The 20,239-nt window shown below is 37.3% G+C and overlaps 1 protein-coding gene across 1 annotated transcript in view; it reads right to left on the reverse strand.

Annotated features, from left to right (window-relative positions):
- Window positions 1-20,239, reverse strand: part of LAMA2 (laminin subunit alpha 2) — a 290,911-nt gene that overhangs the window by 61,442 nt on the left and 209,230 nt on the right. The window contains exons 38-41 of the mRNA XM_075707711.1: window positions 18,908-19,024; window positions 17,620-17,783; window positions 13,852-13,990; window positions 7,471-7,573 (exon numbers count right to left, since the gene is read on the reverse strand). Coding sequence (XP_075563826.1) covers window positions 7,471-7,573; window positions 13,852-13,990; window positions 17,620-17,783; window positions 18,908-19,024 — 523 coding nt within the window. The remainder of the gene's footprint in view (window positions 1-7,470; window positions 7,574-13,851; window positions 13,991-17,619; window positions 17,784-18,907; window positions 19,025-20,239) is intronic.

The raw sequence follows: 20,239 nt of genomic DNA on the forward strand, positions 1-20,239 counted from the left end.
ACAAGTGTGATGTTTAGTCATAGCTTTGATTCCTAGATTAAGCTACAACTGAAATTTTCTTCTCAAGGGGGTTGTCTGGGGTGAGTGAGTTGAACATAGTGTGAAAGAGGCAAGATCGACTAGGTCAGCTTACTGTTGGATTTAGAGTGGACAGAACCCAGTTCTCTTGGATTTTCTCAAAGGTAACCAATGTTGATATAACATTTGAGGAAAACACATGAGATCACCTTAGCACTGATCATCAATATGAGAAGGCTAACACTAACCACAGGTTATGATGAAATAAACATACTAAATTTTTTGGGAAAAAGCGTCTAGTAAATAAAGCTCAAAGCTAGGAATTTGTTCAAACTGAAGAACTAGTACAAATCAAAGGCACAGGTGTGCCATATTCAGTATGTTACAGATGAAACTGATGTTATCCTTTACAGGTAAACTCCTATTCTTCAGCATTTGCTTTGAATAAAAATTGTGGAGTTTTTTTTCAACAGTATCCAGCATAGCAATAATTTTTCAAATTGTGGTTCACGTTCCACAAATTCTAAAATGTAAGGCTTCTTAAAACTAGATGTGCAAGAAGCAATTTGCAATGAGAAAAAAATCAAACAAAATGTATATTACCTACAAGAAATCATTAACTAAATTTTCCAAGACTATAGCAAGACTGAAATAGTGGATGGAATTTAAATGAGAATCATACTTTCGTTGTTAGACCCTTTGAAATGTCATTCAGGAAGAAATCTGATTGCCTTATTTAAATTAGACCAACACCCAGGTCTGCAGGTTTGCATGGAGGTAAGCCTTCATTCCTGCAAAATGTCCTGCAGAGGAACAGGACATTTGTGTGAACTGTAAGAGACACAGTTAACACTAGAGTAAAGCAGAGAAGAATCATATAAATGATAAGATCACCCTTCTCCTCAAAATCACCTTTATTTTTAGATGACAGGTTTTGTCTCCACTGATGAATGAGGCTACTGGTAATGTAATGTAATTTAATTTGGAAATTACGGTCTGCCTGATATTTCACTGGTGACTCTGGTGCCTTCTGGAATGCTAGTGTTTATCAAGTGGGTTAATATTTCTGAGATATTTCATTCATTTCTGGTGGTGGTATACTAACTTTGTTGCATAGTCTTAAGTTATCTCTTTTTCTCCTCTTTACTCTGCCAGATCCAACACTATGCTAATTATCACTGGTTATATTTCTGAAAAATCGTGTTTCCAGACTTCTGTTTTCAGCTTTGTAACCATAGCAGCAAACTGATTTTTATGGATTTTAATAAGGGAAGTTTCCCTAGAGCTCCTGAAATTGAAAGCTGAGACTCCACCTGTTTAGTATTTTTTCTTTTAATTCCTCAACTACATTTTAACTGTGTTTTTTAAAATATTGCAATAATAAAGTCATAAATAAGTGCCCCAAGGGAGGCTCTTACACAAAGAGATGTGAGGAGATACTAAGGCCCGTGTCAGCTTTTCAAGGAAATTGTTCATTTTGCACAGTGATATTAACACAAAGTTGTATTTTGACGTAACTTCCCATCCTGTAATCCAGATGGCCTCTTCACTAAACACTGAGCTAATTTTGCATATGAGTCACAAACTGAACTGACTTCACTTCAGCTTTTCCCCATCCTTAATTATTAGCGTTTATGACAAATGCTGGAGCTATGATTTGAAGGCCTGAGATCCTCCAGTTAAACATAGAGGCTAGACAAAATACAGGCAGCTACAATCTAAGTTTTCCAAACCACATAGCTTATCTGGCTTGGAAGAGGTTAGTGGGTCTGCACTGAAAGATGTCAGGCACTGTCAATTCACATTAAAGAGTTGAGGAGTATCCTGAGAAATTTCTTTCAATCCTGTTTCCACTTGATTAGCTCTGCACGGAGATGGCACAGGATGCCAATCAAAGCACTGCTTATTGTTCAAATCAACAAAACTATTCATGCATCACTGAAGCTAAACCCTAAAAAGTAAGCAGGGTCCTGAAGGACTTTGCAGGTATGGGCCTTTAGGTTTTCTGGCTTGGTTAACATGGACAAAGATTTTCAATTTCTGTTTATATTTCCATGGTTAAACACAGCATTACAGAATAAAGCATCATCCCTTTTTCCTCTAAGTGAATAAACTGAAATAAGTCAAATGAAAATTAAAAAACCCCAAATCCCTACACTGATATGTTTCATTAAGAAATCACTTAAGAACTTAGTTATTTACCATTTTTTACGCAGTGATTTATTTTTACAAGAGACAAGTTTTTACAAGTGTCTGCAGAACACATATGTATGTGGTACTGGTTAATTACTGATGGTGTGCCATGTCATCTGATAGTATGACCAAATGCAGTTTTCCATGCGAAACTGTCCAAGAAGATATCATAGGGCTATGCTACCCAAAGCATATTCCCCAAAAACAGAATAAAGGTGGAAATCTATCAAGGAGCGACATATGCAGCTGTTTTTAGTGGTTGGATACTGACAAATGAACTGGCAGTTACACACATCCCTTCGTGTTATCTTTGTTTTGCTTCTTCCAAACAGCATTCTTGCTCCCCACAGTCTCATCCTATAAAGAGGGAGATAGGTCACAAGCCGAATTTTTTTCCCCTAAAACAGGCAAGACTTAGAAACTGGCAGTAGGAACAAACAGGTGAAAGAGATATAACTACAGAAATCCAGCTAATGACAGTTAACTTTTTAAAAAGACTACTTTCAGCACTGACTGAAGTTTTTGTATGAATATTATGTTGGTCATCAAACTAATGCAATAATTTGCTGAATGCAATATGCTAGGTCAGCAAAAATACAAAGCAGAGAGGAATACACAAATAAGGGATTTAGCTGTGCCTATCTTCTGGAAAATGTTTTAGCTAAAAATATTCACAGGTACTCAGACAAGACAAGTCCCCCTCAACTTGTCAATTCCTAAGCAAAAGAAATGACGAGTTGAATTTCAGTAGCCACCTGACACCAGTCTCCAGGTGAAGAGGAGTTTATACATCTTATTTTTGCTTTTCATTGATCAGTTTTGACAAAGTCTGTATATAGTCTCAAATCTGCATTGGGGCAAGTATATTTTTGAAACAGTAAATTCAAAATTTTAAGGAAGAAAAATTGCTACTGGCAAACTGAAAATCCCTCAAGGCACAGAGAGAATGAAGCTGCCAGGCAGCAGCATTCACTCATTTGTAGCCAAAATTTCAAAACTCCTTCTTAGCCAGAGCACTACCTACAGATTTTGCTTCTCCCACCAGGGTTATTCCTTCTAACTCCTAGCCCCACAGAGAGAGAAACGACTAAATCTCCATTTTAATAGCTTCTGTCAGAAGCTTTGCTTTGTAAGGACTGTTTCAGCAGTTTTTGGTGGTAATATAAAACGTTTCTGTGATTAACAGCCATTTTATAACCAGGGTAATTGGCCACAAATCAGAGGAATGTCATAATATAGCAAGAAAATACTCCCACCTCCATCACAGCCCAGCCTGGATTTCTGGAGTGTGTATTAGTTCAGTGGTTTACAGGTCTTCATTACTTTAACTAATGTACTACCTGTAGTGCAGACAGAGAAATTTTAAACTAATGATTACTTCTGTCTACCAGATCTTTACAGAGTACCCATCATCCATGTTGACTCTATGAATAGGGTGGCTTTGTAAGAATCATGAGAAAATGTCGTTCTGTTAATTTTACACTCAACTCCCAATTTCTATCCTGGAAGCACAAAGACATCCAGAAAGGATTATGCTCATAATACTAATAACATCACCCCTTTGGAGCAAAAGAGAGGTGGGGGGAAAAAAAATCTGTCATTGCATTTTAGTCTTATGCATCTGCATTCTGGGCACAATGTGAACCGATCTCTGTGGGTCATGCTGTGGAGCATGGCCATGTTTTATCAGATGCAAAAGGGCATACTGTGAAAAGTTCAGAATGTTTGTCTGCATGAAGCACTTTAAATGTAAGGTATATCAGAGAGCATTAGGAAAGCTCCATCTCATTACCCTTCAGTATGGGGCAAGAACATAGACAAAGATATGATACGTACATTTTAAGCACTACTCCCTGCTTGCATTAGGATTGCTTTATGAATCTTTGGACTGTTTAGATCTTCACTTTGCAATTATGAAACTGTTATCAACTTAAATTCTCGCTGGTGTAAAATGGGCGAATAACATACTTTTCCCAAAAATCTCTGAAGTTGTGCTCTACTGAGGTTGTAATACATCTTTTCTCAGGGTTAAGTTGGACAGTCTTGTGGGCAGTGGAATTGACAGGTACAGACACTATTTTATTTTGCCCTTGAAAACAGGGCACTGTGCTATGTGCAACGCATGATTACTCTGATATAACCGCCCGGGGAGCACACAAAGCTGTGGACTCCACCCTGTGGCGCCTATTCTGCTCAGAGGAACGCTGGGGCAGGCAAGAGGCAGCACTGCTGTTTTAGTGTTTCCTATACCCTAGCCACAGCACACTGCAGCAGTTTACATTCCAGAAAGGGGCACTAACTGTATCCCTATTCGTTTTACTTCAGCCATGCTACTTAAATTGCACTCTCTCCTCCCCTTGAAGTTTTGTGATTTTCTGTAACATATTTACTGAAACATGCCCCTCCAGCCCTAAATCTGTAATGAATCTGGCAGTAAAGTCGCAAAGAGAACACCCTAAATATACATCCAAGATTTACAAGTAACTGCAGACACATTCTTTTCTCAGAGCTGCTACAAGAAAATAATAACGTTTTTAACTTTTAAACAGTGTATGACAGTGAAATGTAATTAAAGACCTTATGAAACTTTAGGCTTTATGACCTTATTAAACATCATGTTTACTTATTAACTAGTTCTGCACTTGGACTCTAAGTTGTATGGATCTCATCCTTCATGGTGTATGCCTCCCCCCAGGAGGCCAATGAAAATTTTGTATGTTAAAACCAGAAAGACTGGGCTCTATTATAAAAATCTGTCTTGTTTTTAATCAAAAGTATTTTAACTACTATAGCACGACAGGGAAGCTTCGGGCATCATCTCTGTGACAAGCAGTTTAAATCTCAACCTCAAATATTTACCATGTGTGATTTTTCTAGTTCTGATGCATGAAACAAAACAAAACAAAACCCCAGCTTGATTTTCAGATCCTATGATGAGCAAAAAATATCATATCATAGCTGTTTTCCTTTCCTCGTCTTTATTTCTTCCAAGTCCTAAATCTGTTTTCTCACATAGGTTTTCAAATGCTATGCTTTTCCCATCCTTGTGGTTAACTCCAGGTTAACCCTATTATAGCTTCAGCCAATTGAATCATATTAAACTATAATGTATCTAATATTATGAAAGAGTTTTTCAGAAACTACAGTGACTGGACACAAGCTTCTCAAAATATACACAACAAAATTTCAAATTACAAAAGGGAGGGGACTACAGAGTAATAATTTGGAATAGACCATAAAGTTATCAACTTGAACTTATTCTGTCCAGACTAATCAAAATATTACTCAGTATTTGGATGAAAGACATTCAAAATAGTTGTATGAAGGACTCAGTTAATTGATCCTCCTCTCAGACTTTACTAACCAGTGTCACAAATACTGTATGCTCTTAAGTTGCTTGCTTTGTTATATGTAAAAGCAAAGCAATTAAAGCAGTAACGTTTAACACTTTTCACAAAGGCAGATGTGTGAAACTCAGTGTTAGCCTACTTGAAAGTGGATAATTGTATCATGCTTATTTCCCCTCACGTTTAGTCAAAATGAATTATTTTTTCAGTTCCTTTCTAAGACTGCTGTGGAGAAAGAAGTGTTGAGTACTGTTAAACAGATGCTTCATTAGTGCTGCAATAAGTATTTTCTTAGAGGACCCATAAAACAATCTGTCTGGATAAAGACACAAGAAATAAACTGCTTGTGGTTGCAATGATCAGAAGATCATTGAATCATAGGCTCAGAACAGATGTTTGTCGAAAGATCATTTTTTTCCTTCTGACCAACAGTCATTCCTCACTGATGTTTGTCTAAGCTGTTTTCAAAGAATTTTCAAAGCTCAAATCTCCCTAATCTCCTCAGTAATCAATTCCAGTACTTCTGTATTTTAATTACAAGGAAGATTTTCCTAATATGTGATCTGTATCAGTGCATTTGAGATATGTTAGTCCCATCTTCTTTGGAGAAACCGTGACATAACTGAAGAATATTAAGTCCCTACTCAATTGTCTCTTTTTCAGTCTACAAATTTAAATTATTTCAATCTTTCTCCTCATCCCTCCTCTGCTAGGTCTCCAGTTAGTCTTCATGATGTCTTTAGGACTCTCTGCAAACCACCTCAGCCCTCATGAAGTTCAGTGCTCAGGACTGTAGCCTAGAACTTAGCTAAAGCACTAGGAACCCTGAACAGAGTGGGAGGATTGTTTCACATGTTTTGGAAAGCCATGGTCATACTCATGCATTCCTCTGTGACATCTGCCTTTTCCACTTCTACTCAGCAAATGATTCATGCTTCTCTTTAGTCTCACTCTAGAGAAGTGCTACACAGAAAACTGCTCCTTATGCTGCATTTCTGCAGCTGATTATTCATGTGTGCATGAAAAATCTCATGTGTCCATACTGACTGCTGTCCTACGTTCCTATACTATGGCATTCACCAAGAATACTCTCATTTATTGATGAGAAAATATTAAGGACTTTATAAGCACACTCTGACCTGAATTACCAGCTTTTACATCTCACCAAACAGCATAGTTCAAAACCTTTATTTTTTCCAGTGGAAAATACTGAATAGAAATTAAAGACGTTTTATTTTTCACTGGGAAACCAAAGTATTTGGTTTGGAATCTATAAACTTCATGGTCTGAGCTGCATTTAGACATGTATTTATGCATTAGGAACAAAGAAATTTTTTTTGTGTGTGTGTGAAAATAATAGTTTTTTTCTCTAGAGACGTTTTTAGTTTCATTTTTTTTAAGAAAACACTTAGCAGTTCCCTCCCATTACTCTCTCTTTGGTAAACATCTTCATTCTATCTCCCCATGCTTCCCTTTTCTCGCACAATCCCACAAGCATCCCGAAGAGATGTGGTATCTCTGATTGGCATTGCAAACCCTGCTTCTGTATTGACAAGAATAAAAATTTAATACTGGGCTAGTTTTTGTACTAATTTTCTGCCAGAGCATTTAGTAAATCAGAACCAGTGTTTCCACACCCCTCTCCTTCCCACTTAGTCTTGCCCTTACTGTAGGTAGGAAGAGAAGACCAAGGCTCCATCCTCCTCAGTCTTCCTGTCCACATAACAGACAGAGGGGGCAAGCATCCCTGCATAATGCCTGGACCCAAACCAGGAGAATCTTTTTCTTTGATACATTGTTCAGTTTCAAATCAGATAATGAATCATATATGTCGTCTTCATACCGGAAGCATAGCAGTCTCACAATATTTTTCTTGTACTTAATGGGCCTAAATGCCGTATACTGCACATACCTTTAACATCATTTTCTAACATCTGGGCTTCATTAAGGACCCTGAAGCTTTTCTGAAGAGAGGTCTTGGCGCCATCCTTCAATGATCCTTGAGGACCAGATGTCTGTAGGCAAACAAGCAGTGTCATACATACAGGAAAGTCTGAAGTCATAAAAAATATATGAAAATGATCTAAGTGAACAGTCATCTAAATTTTAAGTGAACATGGGTGTGTTCTGAATTATATCCCATTGTCATTACATTGGTCTACAAGAGAACAAAAAAAAAAAATTCTCTAATTCATTTCCTTTCGTTTTTACAGGAAGCCAGATCTCCTTTGGAATACCAGCGATGACTTTAATAAAAAGAGAAAATGTTTATAGAGTTAATGAAACAGGTTTGACTCTAGGAGCAAAACTTTGTCCAAACCAATGAACCAACCAAAAAGATATTTCAGCTTTAACATGGGTTTCTCCCTCCAGCTACAGACACAACACTATGCAATACAGTATTTTGCCCTAACAGCAGCTACAGTACCTTTAGAAGCCAGACTGGATCTGATGATCTAAATTCTAATATCGACAACAGAGATGCCTTTGTTGTTAAATTCAAGAATTGTAATTGCTAGGTCAGTAAAGAAAATGTGATATAAAAGAAATAGAGTTCAAAAAGAAGGGCAAACTGCAGTTAATCTGAAAGACTTTTATTACTAAATAACCATCCTTCATCATATCATGCTACTTAAAAATCTTTCTTTTGAAAAACATCCATCTCTATCTTCAGTGCAGAAATTGATCAATAGATAGAATTATTTTTCTAAATTAGATTAGTATTTTCAGTTGGTAGGAAATGCTCTAGGTTCTGAACCACTTACTGTTCAGTTTGTAAGACTGAACTCGGGTCACACGTCATACTGAATACATTTCTTTAAGAATACTCCTGCCAGCCAGATAACATTCTATATTAGTCGTGGGTCATAGCCTTTTAACTAGTATGTAATTAGGAAGCAGCTACTTTTCATTTTCTGGGCAGATACATATACTCAAAGATTAACTGTATGTCAATTAAATGACACAGTTGTCATTGCTATTCATTATTTATATAATGAGCAAGCCCAGAGGTGGTATTTCGCGTACTACTGAATCTTTGTTGTTTTTCAATGACACTGTAAAAACCATATATTGGACTTGCCCATTTCTTTTTCTTTTAAAAATCTTAGGGAATGCTTTGGATACTTGCAAAAATCATAACCAAGTTTTTTGTTATGGGATATCTCATGGCATATGTTGCCATGTCACAGGGATATAGCTATTAAAGATTCCTTGTATTCATACGGGATGTAAATGTAAGCTTAGCTTTCATAATAAGTGATGAAAGTGATTTTAACAAGTAAGGCCCACATGACTGCCATATTTCCAAGCTCACCTGAAATATTAACCCGTGTACACAAATTCCTTTCAATATCAACAGAAACTATACATTCAAAAGATGAACAAAATTAGTTTCTTACAGATTTTCTTCATCATGTAACACAAGTAGCATTGGTAATAGAAGGATACATATAAACCCAGAAAAAAAAAAAAAAAAAAGACTATCCAATTAAGCAAAAGACTGCTCCTGAAGGAAGAATCTTTGGCCAGATTTTGTGGCAGATGCACCTGTCAAATCAGATAATATTTTTATATTCCTTTTCCCATTAGCAACAGAACCCAGGGTATGATCACTCTGTGGCCATGGACTTCAAAAATAATGATTGTTGTTATTATTAAATGACTAGGCATAGTTGACTGTCTGTTAAAGCAGTTTATGTTCAATATGATGAAGTTGGAAGGCCAGATTTACAATGCAAAACCAAGTAGTTCATCAAATCAGGGACAATAATTGGGCATGTGCTGATAATTAGAAACAGATTTCAGCACAAAGTTAATACTAGAAAAGCCCCCTCAGACACAAATACACTTGTACTGATTAAAAGCTTTATTTCATATTTATTTTAAAATAATTCTGAAAGGGAGGATTAGTCAAGACATCTGATGCAAAACATACTTTTTTTGTTAGCTTTTCTTGTGGCGCATGAGATGTCGAGTTATGATGAAGTCAATGATGAAAAAACCAAACATTTTCTGGCTGTGTGAGGTGAGTTTGTGTGCTTGTGGCAAGCCTGGGTCATGATGAACCCCTTTTATGATTTAATAAGACTAACAGCCAAGGGCCTTTGATATTATTTTCTAAATTGGGACACCTGCTGTTTAAAAAAAAAAAAGAAAAGATTGTGATTCAAGATAAATTGGAAAATGGCAGGGTCTCAGGAATCTAATTTGTTCTAATTCTGTTTCTCCCAGAGCATCCATAACCTGGGTATAGTACCTTTCTCATCCTGTGCCCCCTACCCTCCCCATGCAAACTCTGTGCAGCTTATAGCACCTTGTGGCAGAAGTGGGATCTCATTATGTATCCAAACAATGCAATCTCAGTCGTGGTTTAGAGGCATAAGTGCCATTATAATAATATAATACAAAATGCTGCCACTGAAACTATACATCATCCTTAATGGTCTTTTTTTCCTATCCATGGGTTAGCAAAAACTTTAACGAAGTTTAACAGCAAAAGAAAAACATCTATCAAATTACAGAAAATCTCTGAATTGATAATTAGCAGATAATTTTGGGTAAGGAAAGAACTTAGGAAGCATATTGCCTCTGTCTTCTTTTTTCTGGTATTTCAATGAACCTTGAACCTTGCTTTTGTCAAACAGCCCAGCTTCTGCAGGAGTGGCAGAAAGATTTTTAGTTCAGCCCGTAGTCTGGTAGGTTATGGCACTCTTCTGGGATGGAGGAAATCTCTCCAGATCTCCCAGGATGATTGTGTGAATCACTGACTTACCACATTAACAGGGTAATGTGCTACATGCTGCAAGTTTGAATAAGATCAGCCATAATCACAGCATTCTGTGAAGACTCCCCTGACAGCGCATCCTGGACATGGTCTGAGCACATACCAGACTGAGAATTGCTAGGGACTTTGCAGAAAGTATTTTCTTCTGAGGTTTCATAAATGGATGCAAACATGAAGACGCACCATGTTGCCCAAACCTGCTGGCATGTTGGTGATTTTGGTCACATGCAGAGGTACAGCTCCAAGCATGTGTATAAATGCAGTGGGACAGTTTTGAGGGTCACATGCTTGAACTTCCACACTTAAAAGGTATTTTATATACCTAAGTGCTAATTCACATCAGTAAAAAAAAAGTTCTTCCTTAAATTAAATTATATTCTTTTCACATACACTTATACTCTGGGAAGTTTTCACCTATGCAAGAGTTAAGGCTATTCTCATTTTTACCAGTCCTGAAGATAGCTGACCATTCTGAAGTACCAAAATGTTATGAATGATATGCACGTCAGGACATCCTCACGAGGAGGATGGCTAGGCAGCTTTATGCCATTACCATGTAAGAAAACCTAGACACCCACTATAACTGCTGGGGTATGACTACAAAGAAAGTCAAAAGCAAAGAAGGAATTATGACCCTAAACACCTAACATGTCACCCGTGGTTTCAGTTACTAGCCTATAAGCCCTCTCTAAAAAGCCTAAGAATAATCACACTTTTTCAAGATGTATTGTAAAACTATGATTCTGATCTGTGAGACACAAGCTGGATCTGTTAACAGGATTCCTCTCTTCAGTCTGTTACTGCCTTGGCTAAGTAATGGGATGTTGAAGCTGCTTGAATGGTAGAGATTTCTCATCTGTGATAAATTTATTTTGCTTTTAAAGAGGAGAGCAAATCCATCTTAAAAAGCTCGGGAGGAATTTTTCTGTCATATTTTTAATACATTTTTTCCAGTCATTTATCAGACTTCCTACAGTCATGATGGATTTTAAGCATCTTTTTGTTCTTGCTTTTAGCAACATTAGCGTAATTTGAAAACAAAGTAATTTTCCCATTACAAACCAAAATACAAAAACCCACTGAGATATCACTAAGGTTCTTGTAAATTATTTGCTCCAGTGACGTACTGGGTGGAATCTAAAACTCAGTCCTGTCCCTACCATCTCTAGTTCATGCACTGGCTTGCTGCTGTTGGGAAACCTTCCTCCCCTTGCCCCAACATTGTAATTGCTCAATGAGAAAGGCTAGGCTCAGGGATGCATCTGAGCTTCATCCCTTTTCTTCATTATCTGCTAGCGTCTAGAGATCAGAGTCATCTACAGAAGGTAGGCACCCACAACTGCCCTCATGAACAAGAGAGAATGGCTCCATCTTTCAAAAAGAGGGGAAAGACATGATCTCTGTCTTCTACACAGGGTCCCAAAGAGCATCTTCTCAGGAAGGAGGGGACACAGTTTCTAGGGGCTTCTCAGTCTGAGCAGGCTCAAATCCACAAATACTGCCTTCTAGGAGAGTGCCTGAACCACGGTGCTCCAGACAGCCCTGAGTGAGGGTGCACTCCCGCTCTCATGTGGAGGCTCAGCCAAAAGTAAGTTCTTTGGGGCTTGCAGAAAGAGGGAGCCTGATTTGCCTGGCTAGCAGTTAAGCTCTTAGGATGAGCATTCAACAGTCTTTGCATAAAAACAAAAAAATAGAATAGCGAAATTACAATTGAACTTCATAATTAAGATAATTTTCAATTCTGGCCCGAAATCCTCACATGATCGTTTACCAAATAATGGTTAAATTCTACCTTGCTCTGCAGCAATTTGATTACCTCTACTCTATATCAAGTCAATTACATTTAAAAGGCAGCAGCTCCCTCCATTTTCCTCTTTATCAACTAGATCCCTGTTACATATATACAGCTCATAACAAAAACCAAGCTCCCTCTAATGAATACATGCAATGGAGATGCTTAAAACCCCACCTTAATAATATCTTATTCTCTTTCCTTGCTACTCACTTGCCTCTATCTACATCGTGTCGTCCATTTTCACCTCCATCCCTTTCAAATTATCTATCCACTTTCTCTCCATGGTATAATCAGCTGGTTCACCATCTGATAGATACTCTTTTGTAGCCATACTGTAATTGCTTGCTTTGTTTCTTGATGGCTGTATGTATCTTTTTTTTCCTATTCAATCCTTGAAACAGCTGCATGCCTCACTCACTGAGAGGCATCGAAGGAGCAAAAGATAGCTATCTGTATTAAATCCTAATGAGAAAAAAAAAAGGATCCACAGCTCTCTATTTACTTCTGCAGTGTAATTAGGAGTTCCGGAGAAAAAAATAACTATTTACAGAGAACCAGCGCATACTAATGTGTGAGGTGAAATTTTTTCATCAAGAGAGAAATATAGTAATTAGTGTTATTTGAAATAGAAGTTGACAATGTAAACAGCCTAAAAATATTAACATTTTTGTGCAGTGGCTAGATCACTTTATCCCTCTGCTAAATACAGACCTTTGCAGCATGTGATTGCTTTTGCTATTCTCATAATCCATTTGACCGAAGTAGCTCTCTGCAAGCTACCTTTATTCATGTACAAGTGCTGTAACTACAAGTTGCTTCTGTTCATCTATATGTTTCTGTATCAAATATAGGGTCTGGCAATTTCATAATTATACTGTCATTTCCTCATGTTTCTGTGTGCCTGTGAAGTGCATGTGCACTTCCACAAATTAGCCATTAACGTCTTTGATATTTGACATAAAAAATAATTCTGGCTATGCTTGGAACGTTTTCTGCTCACAGTATATGCATTAAGGAGCCAAGTTCCTCATTATGACTCAGGCTGAAGAGCTGGCTTTACCTTACAGTCCTATTTTTAAAAGTTCTCTCCATTTACTCCAAAAATTTGCATGCAGTATCTCATAGTGAGAATAAGATTCCTCTGTGAAAAACAGCAGAGTTCACAAAAAAAAGCTGTATGGTTTCTAGGAATAAAACTTTCTGCTCCCTTCCTACAATTCTCCATTTCTAGAATTCTGCTAGGTCCATGCAGTTATCCTACGTGCAGAGAAGGGCCTCTGAGCATTTTCGTGGAACTAGAGGGTGAAGAGTTAATTAAGGTATGGTGTTCTTTAGATGTGTGCAAAACATTCATTAAATATAAACTAGCTTTACTGAGTATCAAATGAGCTATGCTCCTGACTCAAAGTTTTCCTGCAGCAGCTGTTGGCTTGAGCCATAGACAGAAACTGAAAGGCAGAAGACAGAGGGAGGAAGAATAGTAAACAAAAAGGGAAAGAAAAATAAGGAACGGGAGCTAGGAACAAATGGGGATGTAGTTTGAAGGTACATGTAGCTCTGACAGGGGCACAGCTTTCTGATCTCAACACAAGAATCTATGGTGGCAGGAGTCTCTAAATAAAGTCTTAAGGCAAAACATGGATGTAAGATAAGGCGTAGCACAGTTCCACAGAAAATCTAAGCCTTCTTCCCAATTTACTTATTTTTCTTACCGCCTGCATAGCTTCATTTGCAAGAGCCTTGGCTTCCTTGGCAACTTTCTCAGCTTCATCTGTGTAATCCTTGATGTTAGTATAAGCATTGAAAGCAAGTGTGGCATTGAAAGAGAGGTTTTTGGCTTCAGCAAGGATTCTGTTGGGATGGGAAAAGTAAACACACCATTAAACCTGCTATCAGAGCTCAACAGAACATAGTATCCTACTTTTTCAAAACCAACAGCCTGTATTTCTAAGGCTATTTCTAAGGCATTTCTTTAGAGAGCAATGTTACACTTGAGATTTCAGGAGTTCTGGCATCATGTGCTTAATGGAATTCACATTTTATCTGTGCAGAAAGACATAAAAAACAATGTTTGCTAAAAGAGGAGGTTCTGTGAGATAAAAATGGATGAGACATTGAGAAAAGATAGTGTAGTGCTTAACACTGTAATCCAGATAACATATCTTCATAATGTGGGTTTATAGGTTATGTGTTGAGCCAGGCACCTCAGTGAATTTTGTACTGTACAAACATGGGGGGATCATCACAAACATGTTTTAAAGTAAAATCTAAACCAACTAATTTCTTGGTCTGGCTGCCAAACACAGAAACACCAGGTTTGGAGGAGATCTCACTGTCTAAACCAAATAGTAAATGTTAATTTTGCTGACCAAAATGAAAAACATAACCAGTAATGCTTCATATTGAATGGGGTGTTCCATTTACATGAAATACTCCGTTCTAATAACTATAATTAGATTAAAAGGTAATTGTAAACAAATAATATTTCTTGGTGCAGGGACTGGAGCTCAGCTAAACCCCTTTCAGGGCAATTTCTAGCCAGCAGGCTGAAGAAATCACTTTTCTTGCGCTCCCTCTGTATGATATATCCAAATATTTTCTACAAAGAAGTACTGCACATACAGTATTATCTTGAAGACATCTATCTCAGAATACACTATACCTGATGCTTAGGATGCTTCTGAATAAATGGTAAATTGGCTAAAATCCCTGAACTGGGCAAGAATGGATTTGAACTTGGATTTTTGCCTCTCTGGGAAACATTCTAGCCATCAAGGTATACGGCAATATAAGGGAGGCCGGAATTACTCCTGTTGGACCTGTTCCAGCTTGTATAAAATACTTAGCCATTGAGACAGTGTGTGTGCAAGAAAGAGAAATTCATTCTCTACCCTAGTAATTAACCTGTTCTCTGGGGACAGCTGGGCTCCAATCCTCGCTTCAATGAGTATTTAATGATTTCTACAAAATGCAACAGGAAAGACAAAGGGGACGGAAAGTATACTCCCTGGACTCCACATGTAGTTAATAGAGGAAGAGAGATTCCCTTTAGGCTACTGCAGAAACATCATGACTGAGCTGCCTCTGCGTAACTTCTGGAAAAGCATATCTCCTTCCTCAACTACAGATGGAGCTCACTAGGCTATAGTAAGTTTTTGTGATGATCTGCTAGAGAAATGCCCAGCCCAGAATAGCTATCTAGCTAGTAGCTCAAGTACTGCTTAGAAATACGGTTCAAATCCCTTCTGCTTAGGAGGGAACCGAACTGAATTTACCAAATACCAATGATATTTACTCATCAGGCAGGCAATTACCCATAAGGGAGAAGCCTATACTAATACCTCCTTGTATACAGGAAAAATAACAATTTTTTCTAGGTTAAATTCATGAACTGTTCCACGTTCTAACTCTCAAGAGAACATCCTCACCATCAATCAATATACCATTTGAAGCCTTAGTGGGTGATTGGAGAGAAAGGGCTCTCCCTCAATTTCTGCTGTAAGACGAAATGGTACTTTTCATCAAATTTAGCATTAACTGAAAGACACCCAAGTGCCAGTTGTGAAGATAGATACATTTTTTAATTCCTAAGACAGATAGAGACTGCATATTCTTGTTTAAGTATTAAAGTTAAGTATTCCTGTTTAACGTCAGTGCATGAAGCAAACAGCTTTATCCTGATGCATGATTACATAGCACCTTGGTATTTCTTTCTCCTTTGAAATTATGTATCTGGCCACATTAGAAATTTTTATTTTGAACAATTTGCTTTTAGATATAATTTTTAATGTCCTTGATTCTGCATTTTTATAGTATATCTTCAGAAACTGAGGTTGATGTCCAGATCAGATAGAAGTATACATGGTACTGCTATACCACAGTGAATGCAACTTTAAACACCACCCTAAGCTCCCTAAGGCCAAGCTGTCAACCCACGTTAAGACCGAAGCACATGCATGCTCCCATTAAAAAAAAGTATATTTAGCATAGTTAAAAATCTCTATGTCAAAATATGTCTTTGCCAACATTTCATTAAGGAGGCAAAATATTCTTTTATGTCTACATTTTCTGTACTTCTTAGTTCCTCCATGCCAGCTTTCCATGTATTTGGATATTTATATCCAAATTCAGTACTGTGGTTGGATGTAAGACTAGTCACCTACTTTAGGCCCAGAGATGCCCCACAAAACTGACATGTCCGAATCAGACAGTGCATGTACCATTTACAAAAAATATGCTTGTCTAGTAACAGTGTCCTTCAAATCCTTTATACTTAGGAAACCACAGCTATCGTTATTTTATGTACTCCTCAAAACATAAATTAGACTGAACATCTAGAGTAGTGTGAATACACTGTATATGAAGCCAGCAATTTTACAAGTATCAGACACTTTATCAGAGATAATTCTGTGCCTTTTCCTCAAAATTACAGATGCTGGCAAGAAAAAAAATGTCTTAAGCATCTGCTCACAAGTCTTTGGGATATAAAAGTCTTCGGGATATAAAAGTCTTCAGGTAGATCTAAAAGATGTAAGTAGTAAAAAAGGAGCATATTGTTCTTGTTAAAAAAATAATATCTCTTTTTTATTCATGCAATGCTTTTGAGAAAATAAAACTCTGAAGCTATGCTGGGGACAAGTCCAAGAGGCAGAATATCCATGATCTATTTCTGAGTATTACTGTTGCAAATGACACTTACTATTTATGGCTTGCTTTCTTAAGTGCAAAAAATGCAATAAAACAAAAGACACACATCCCCCTTTCCCCCCCAAGTCCCCAACAAACACAAACCAGACAAAAAAAACCCCTTACCTTCTATTCTTTTGAGGAAACTATATTCATGATGAGTTATAAGTATCATACTTCTGAAAGGCCTGTGGTCACATAAACCAAGGGCACTACAATTCTCACTTATATTTAGGAATGTGATAGTGGTAAACAGAAATGGAAGTTTCTGTACTTAGGTTTAAGCATTTTGGCCCATGACACCTACTCATTTTGGGAGAGTGTTTTGCAACCACTAGAGGGATTACTGTCTGTCACTATGGGGGATTTCTGACAGTAAACAAATTAGCACCACAATAAGGGTCTCCTACCAAAACAGTCATCTTAAAAATAAAAATACTACTTGTTTTTAACAAATGTTTATGAAAACACATAGTGGACTTTATAAGACAAAGCTCAATTTTTTTTTACAACAACACAGAAGCAAGCATATAGTAAGTCAAACTAAGAGTGCATCTGAGGGCACTGTTTGCAGGAAATGCAGCCTATAAGCATCAGAAGATGCATGAAATGGTTTACAAGAGATAGACACAAATTAACCAACTGGATAGTTGTACACTCATATAGAACAGTGGTTATTTGTATACTCCCAGTGACAGATGTCAAAGTCTAAGAAGAATGCCCTTCAATTTCTGCCAAACAATTTTACAAATGTGCTTCATGATTTTATCATTTCCAATGAATGGCTGCCTTACCCATCCAGTACTGCAGATGATTCATTCAGCTGGGCTGCATGGTTCTCAGCTTGCAACACCTTTTCTGGAAGCATCCTGTCACGAATTTCTTGTGATAAGTCATCTATTTTATCCTTCAGCTGATCAGACATTGGCTGTATCTTATCTGCAACGCTGTCTACATACTGAAAATGACAAAAGAAAAGCATTTAAGTGGCTGAATGCAAGCATACTGTAGCCCTTTATATATTTTTTTTTTCCTTGTGAGGTATTATCTCATAACTTCCCCATGCATTTAGACTTCAGGGAACTAATATGGAAAGAATAAAGGAATGGCTGGACTGGAGAGCAGAGGGGAGACAAAACAATATTCCAAGAGCTATTTGCCTCTCTTGAGCTTAGGGGAAGGTTTTATTTTACAATTAAGGAACTGCACAGTTTAAAAGCTTATAAACTCTAATTTTGATTTCTTTCCTAAATGTAGATGCATTCATAGTTACATTTAATTGTCATCATGCTCCACAATGACAGAAGTTTCATGTTTCAGTACCCTTTGAGTGACTGCAATGTATTTTTGCTTATTAAAGTATCTTAGTAAGAACTATACTTTTTGAAGACCTGCCATTCCTGTTCCAATAAGCCGTCTCAAAGTGTTTCCTTTCCCATTTCTCCAAAAGGCTTTTTTTTTCATTCATTATAACAATTTTCAATGCAAGATGGAAATATTTCCAGAACCAATGATATTTCAAGGGGTTTTTTTTTGGTAGCTAAGGCACTGATCTCAAACTCTGTTGTTAAAAGTTTTAAGGCAGAATTCTCAAAAATGTTATGTAAAATGAGAGTGCAATCCTCTCCTCTCCCTGATCTATCTAGACTTAAAATTGTTGCCACAGGCAACAAATTATTTCTGAAGTCTCCTTCTGATATGCACACACAGTTTTTGTGCAGATAAATCTACATCCAGATCACAGAGTTGCAGTGAGATTGCGAACGGATCTGCTGCATTTGCAATTCTAAAGATAAAGTCAGTACTGAAATCACAATACCGTATCTATAAAAGAAGGCAGAGTCCATGAAAAATTATGAGCTAGCTCTTTACGTAATCCAATGAATCATTTAAAACTCAAAGTTAATCATTTTTATATACCAGATTAGCTTTTCTGCCATACAGCAATAGAAAAACGATTTCTTCCAATCAAATATTCCAACACTGATAAATAAAAGTCAGGTGTTACTTTAATTATCTATTTTGCTTCCATAATCATGCTTCGTTGTGCTAACTCTCAGATAAGGATGATAAAACACTCACCTCTACAGCTAAGCTGATTTCATTTGCAAGTTTGTTGGCTTCATTAAGGACATCATTCCCTTCCTGCAGGCTCTTCTCAACATCTTGTCTGCCATCTTCTACAGCTTGTTTCTTTTTCTATAAGATGTGTTCACACAAAGAAAAATATGAGTTGATGCCAGTTCAAATACCAGAATCCCAATACAAGACTGCATTTTGTGACCATGCCACAGTGCCACTTATGGAATTCTCTCAGCTTTCAGAGCAAAGACCGTGACAACAATAAAGCACATATGATGTAAGATATCTTTTCCTTCTCCTGCTGTCCCCCTCCCACATGGAAAGTTTTTTGTTGCTCTATAACAGAGGTAACTGACGTAGTACTTCTGCAAAATGAATCAGAAAGAAGTTAGAAATCCTAATCTTTACCCAGATGTGCAAGTTCCTCATTTTGACAATTACCTTCTCTGGCTATCAAGGCAAAATTTATCAAAATACTCTGCTGCTTTCCTATTTACGTGCACTGGTGTTTCACTAACTACTGAATGTAAAATAAAAAATGATGGTTTGGAGCAACCTTAAGATTCTTGATTTTCCAAATAGTAAAAATACTGCATATTGTTTAGTAAGGATGGACTTCTGAATAAATAACTGGCAATTTCCTGTGCAAGATTCACTGAGTATCACAGATTAGTTTGATAGGAGACCAAGGCATTCTAGAGTTAGGAGTCCTGTGATGGCTTCTTGGTCACAACAGGATCAAAATAAAGCAAAAAACCTCCTCAAAACAATCAGGTGGGCAGGACTGCTGGAAAGGATGCTTTCAGGCACTCTGATACTGTGATGGAGAGAATATTTTAAAAACTGAGATAGCAGGTAATTTCTCCAACCTTTATCCATCCACATTGGGGAAGAAAATGCACAGAACAGAGGTCACCTAACTTCTTTACAGCACTGTATTTCCTTAATTCAATCAAGCCCACAAATCTCTGCTGAGAACTGAGGTCTCGGAACTCTAACCTCATCACTGTACATGAGGCGAAAGCTCATTGAGATACAAACAGAATTGAAACATTTATCTTCATTAGGTTTACTCCGCTCTTTATGTCTTGGTTAAATGCTTGTTAATGTACAGTATAATATGCTCTTTAAGTCTCTGCAATTTAAATTAGACCACAAGCAGACCCCTCTGCTATGAGGGAGACCATTTATAACAGCTACTAACTACAGAGGACAGAGTTTTATTTATTACTCTATAATATCCGCATACCCCTTTCAGTCTTCTTCCCAGGGGTTGGAGAGGGAGGTGAAAGTGTAAGTTTTCTAGGAGCAAATACATGACAGCAAAGATTT

Source organism: Pelecanus crispus, chromosome 3 (assembly GCF_030463565.1).
Source record: "Pelecanus crispus isolate bPelCri1 chromosome 3, bPelCri1.pri, whole genome shotgun sequence".
Lineage (NCBI taxonomy): Eukaryota > Metazoa > Chordata > Aves > Pelecaniformes > Pelecanidae > Pelecanus > Pelecanus crispus.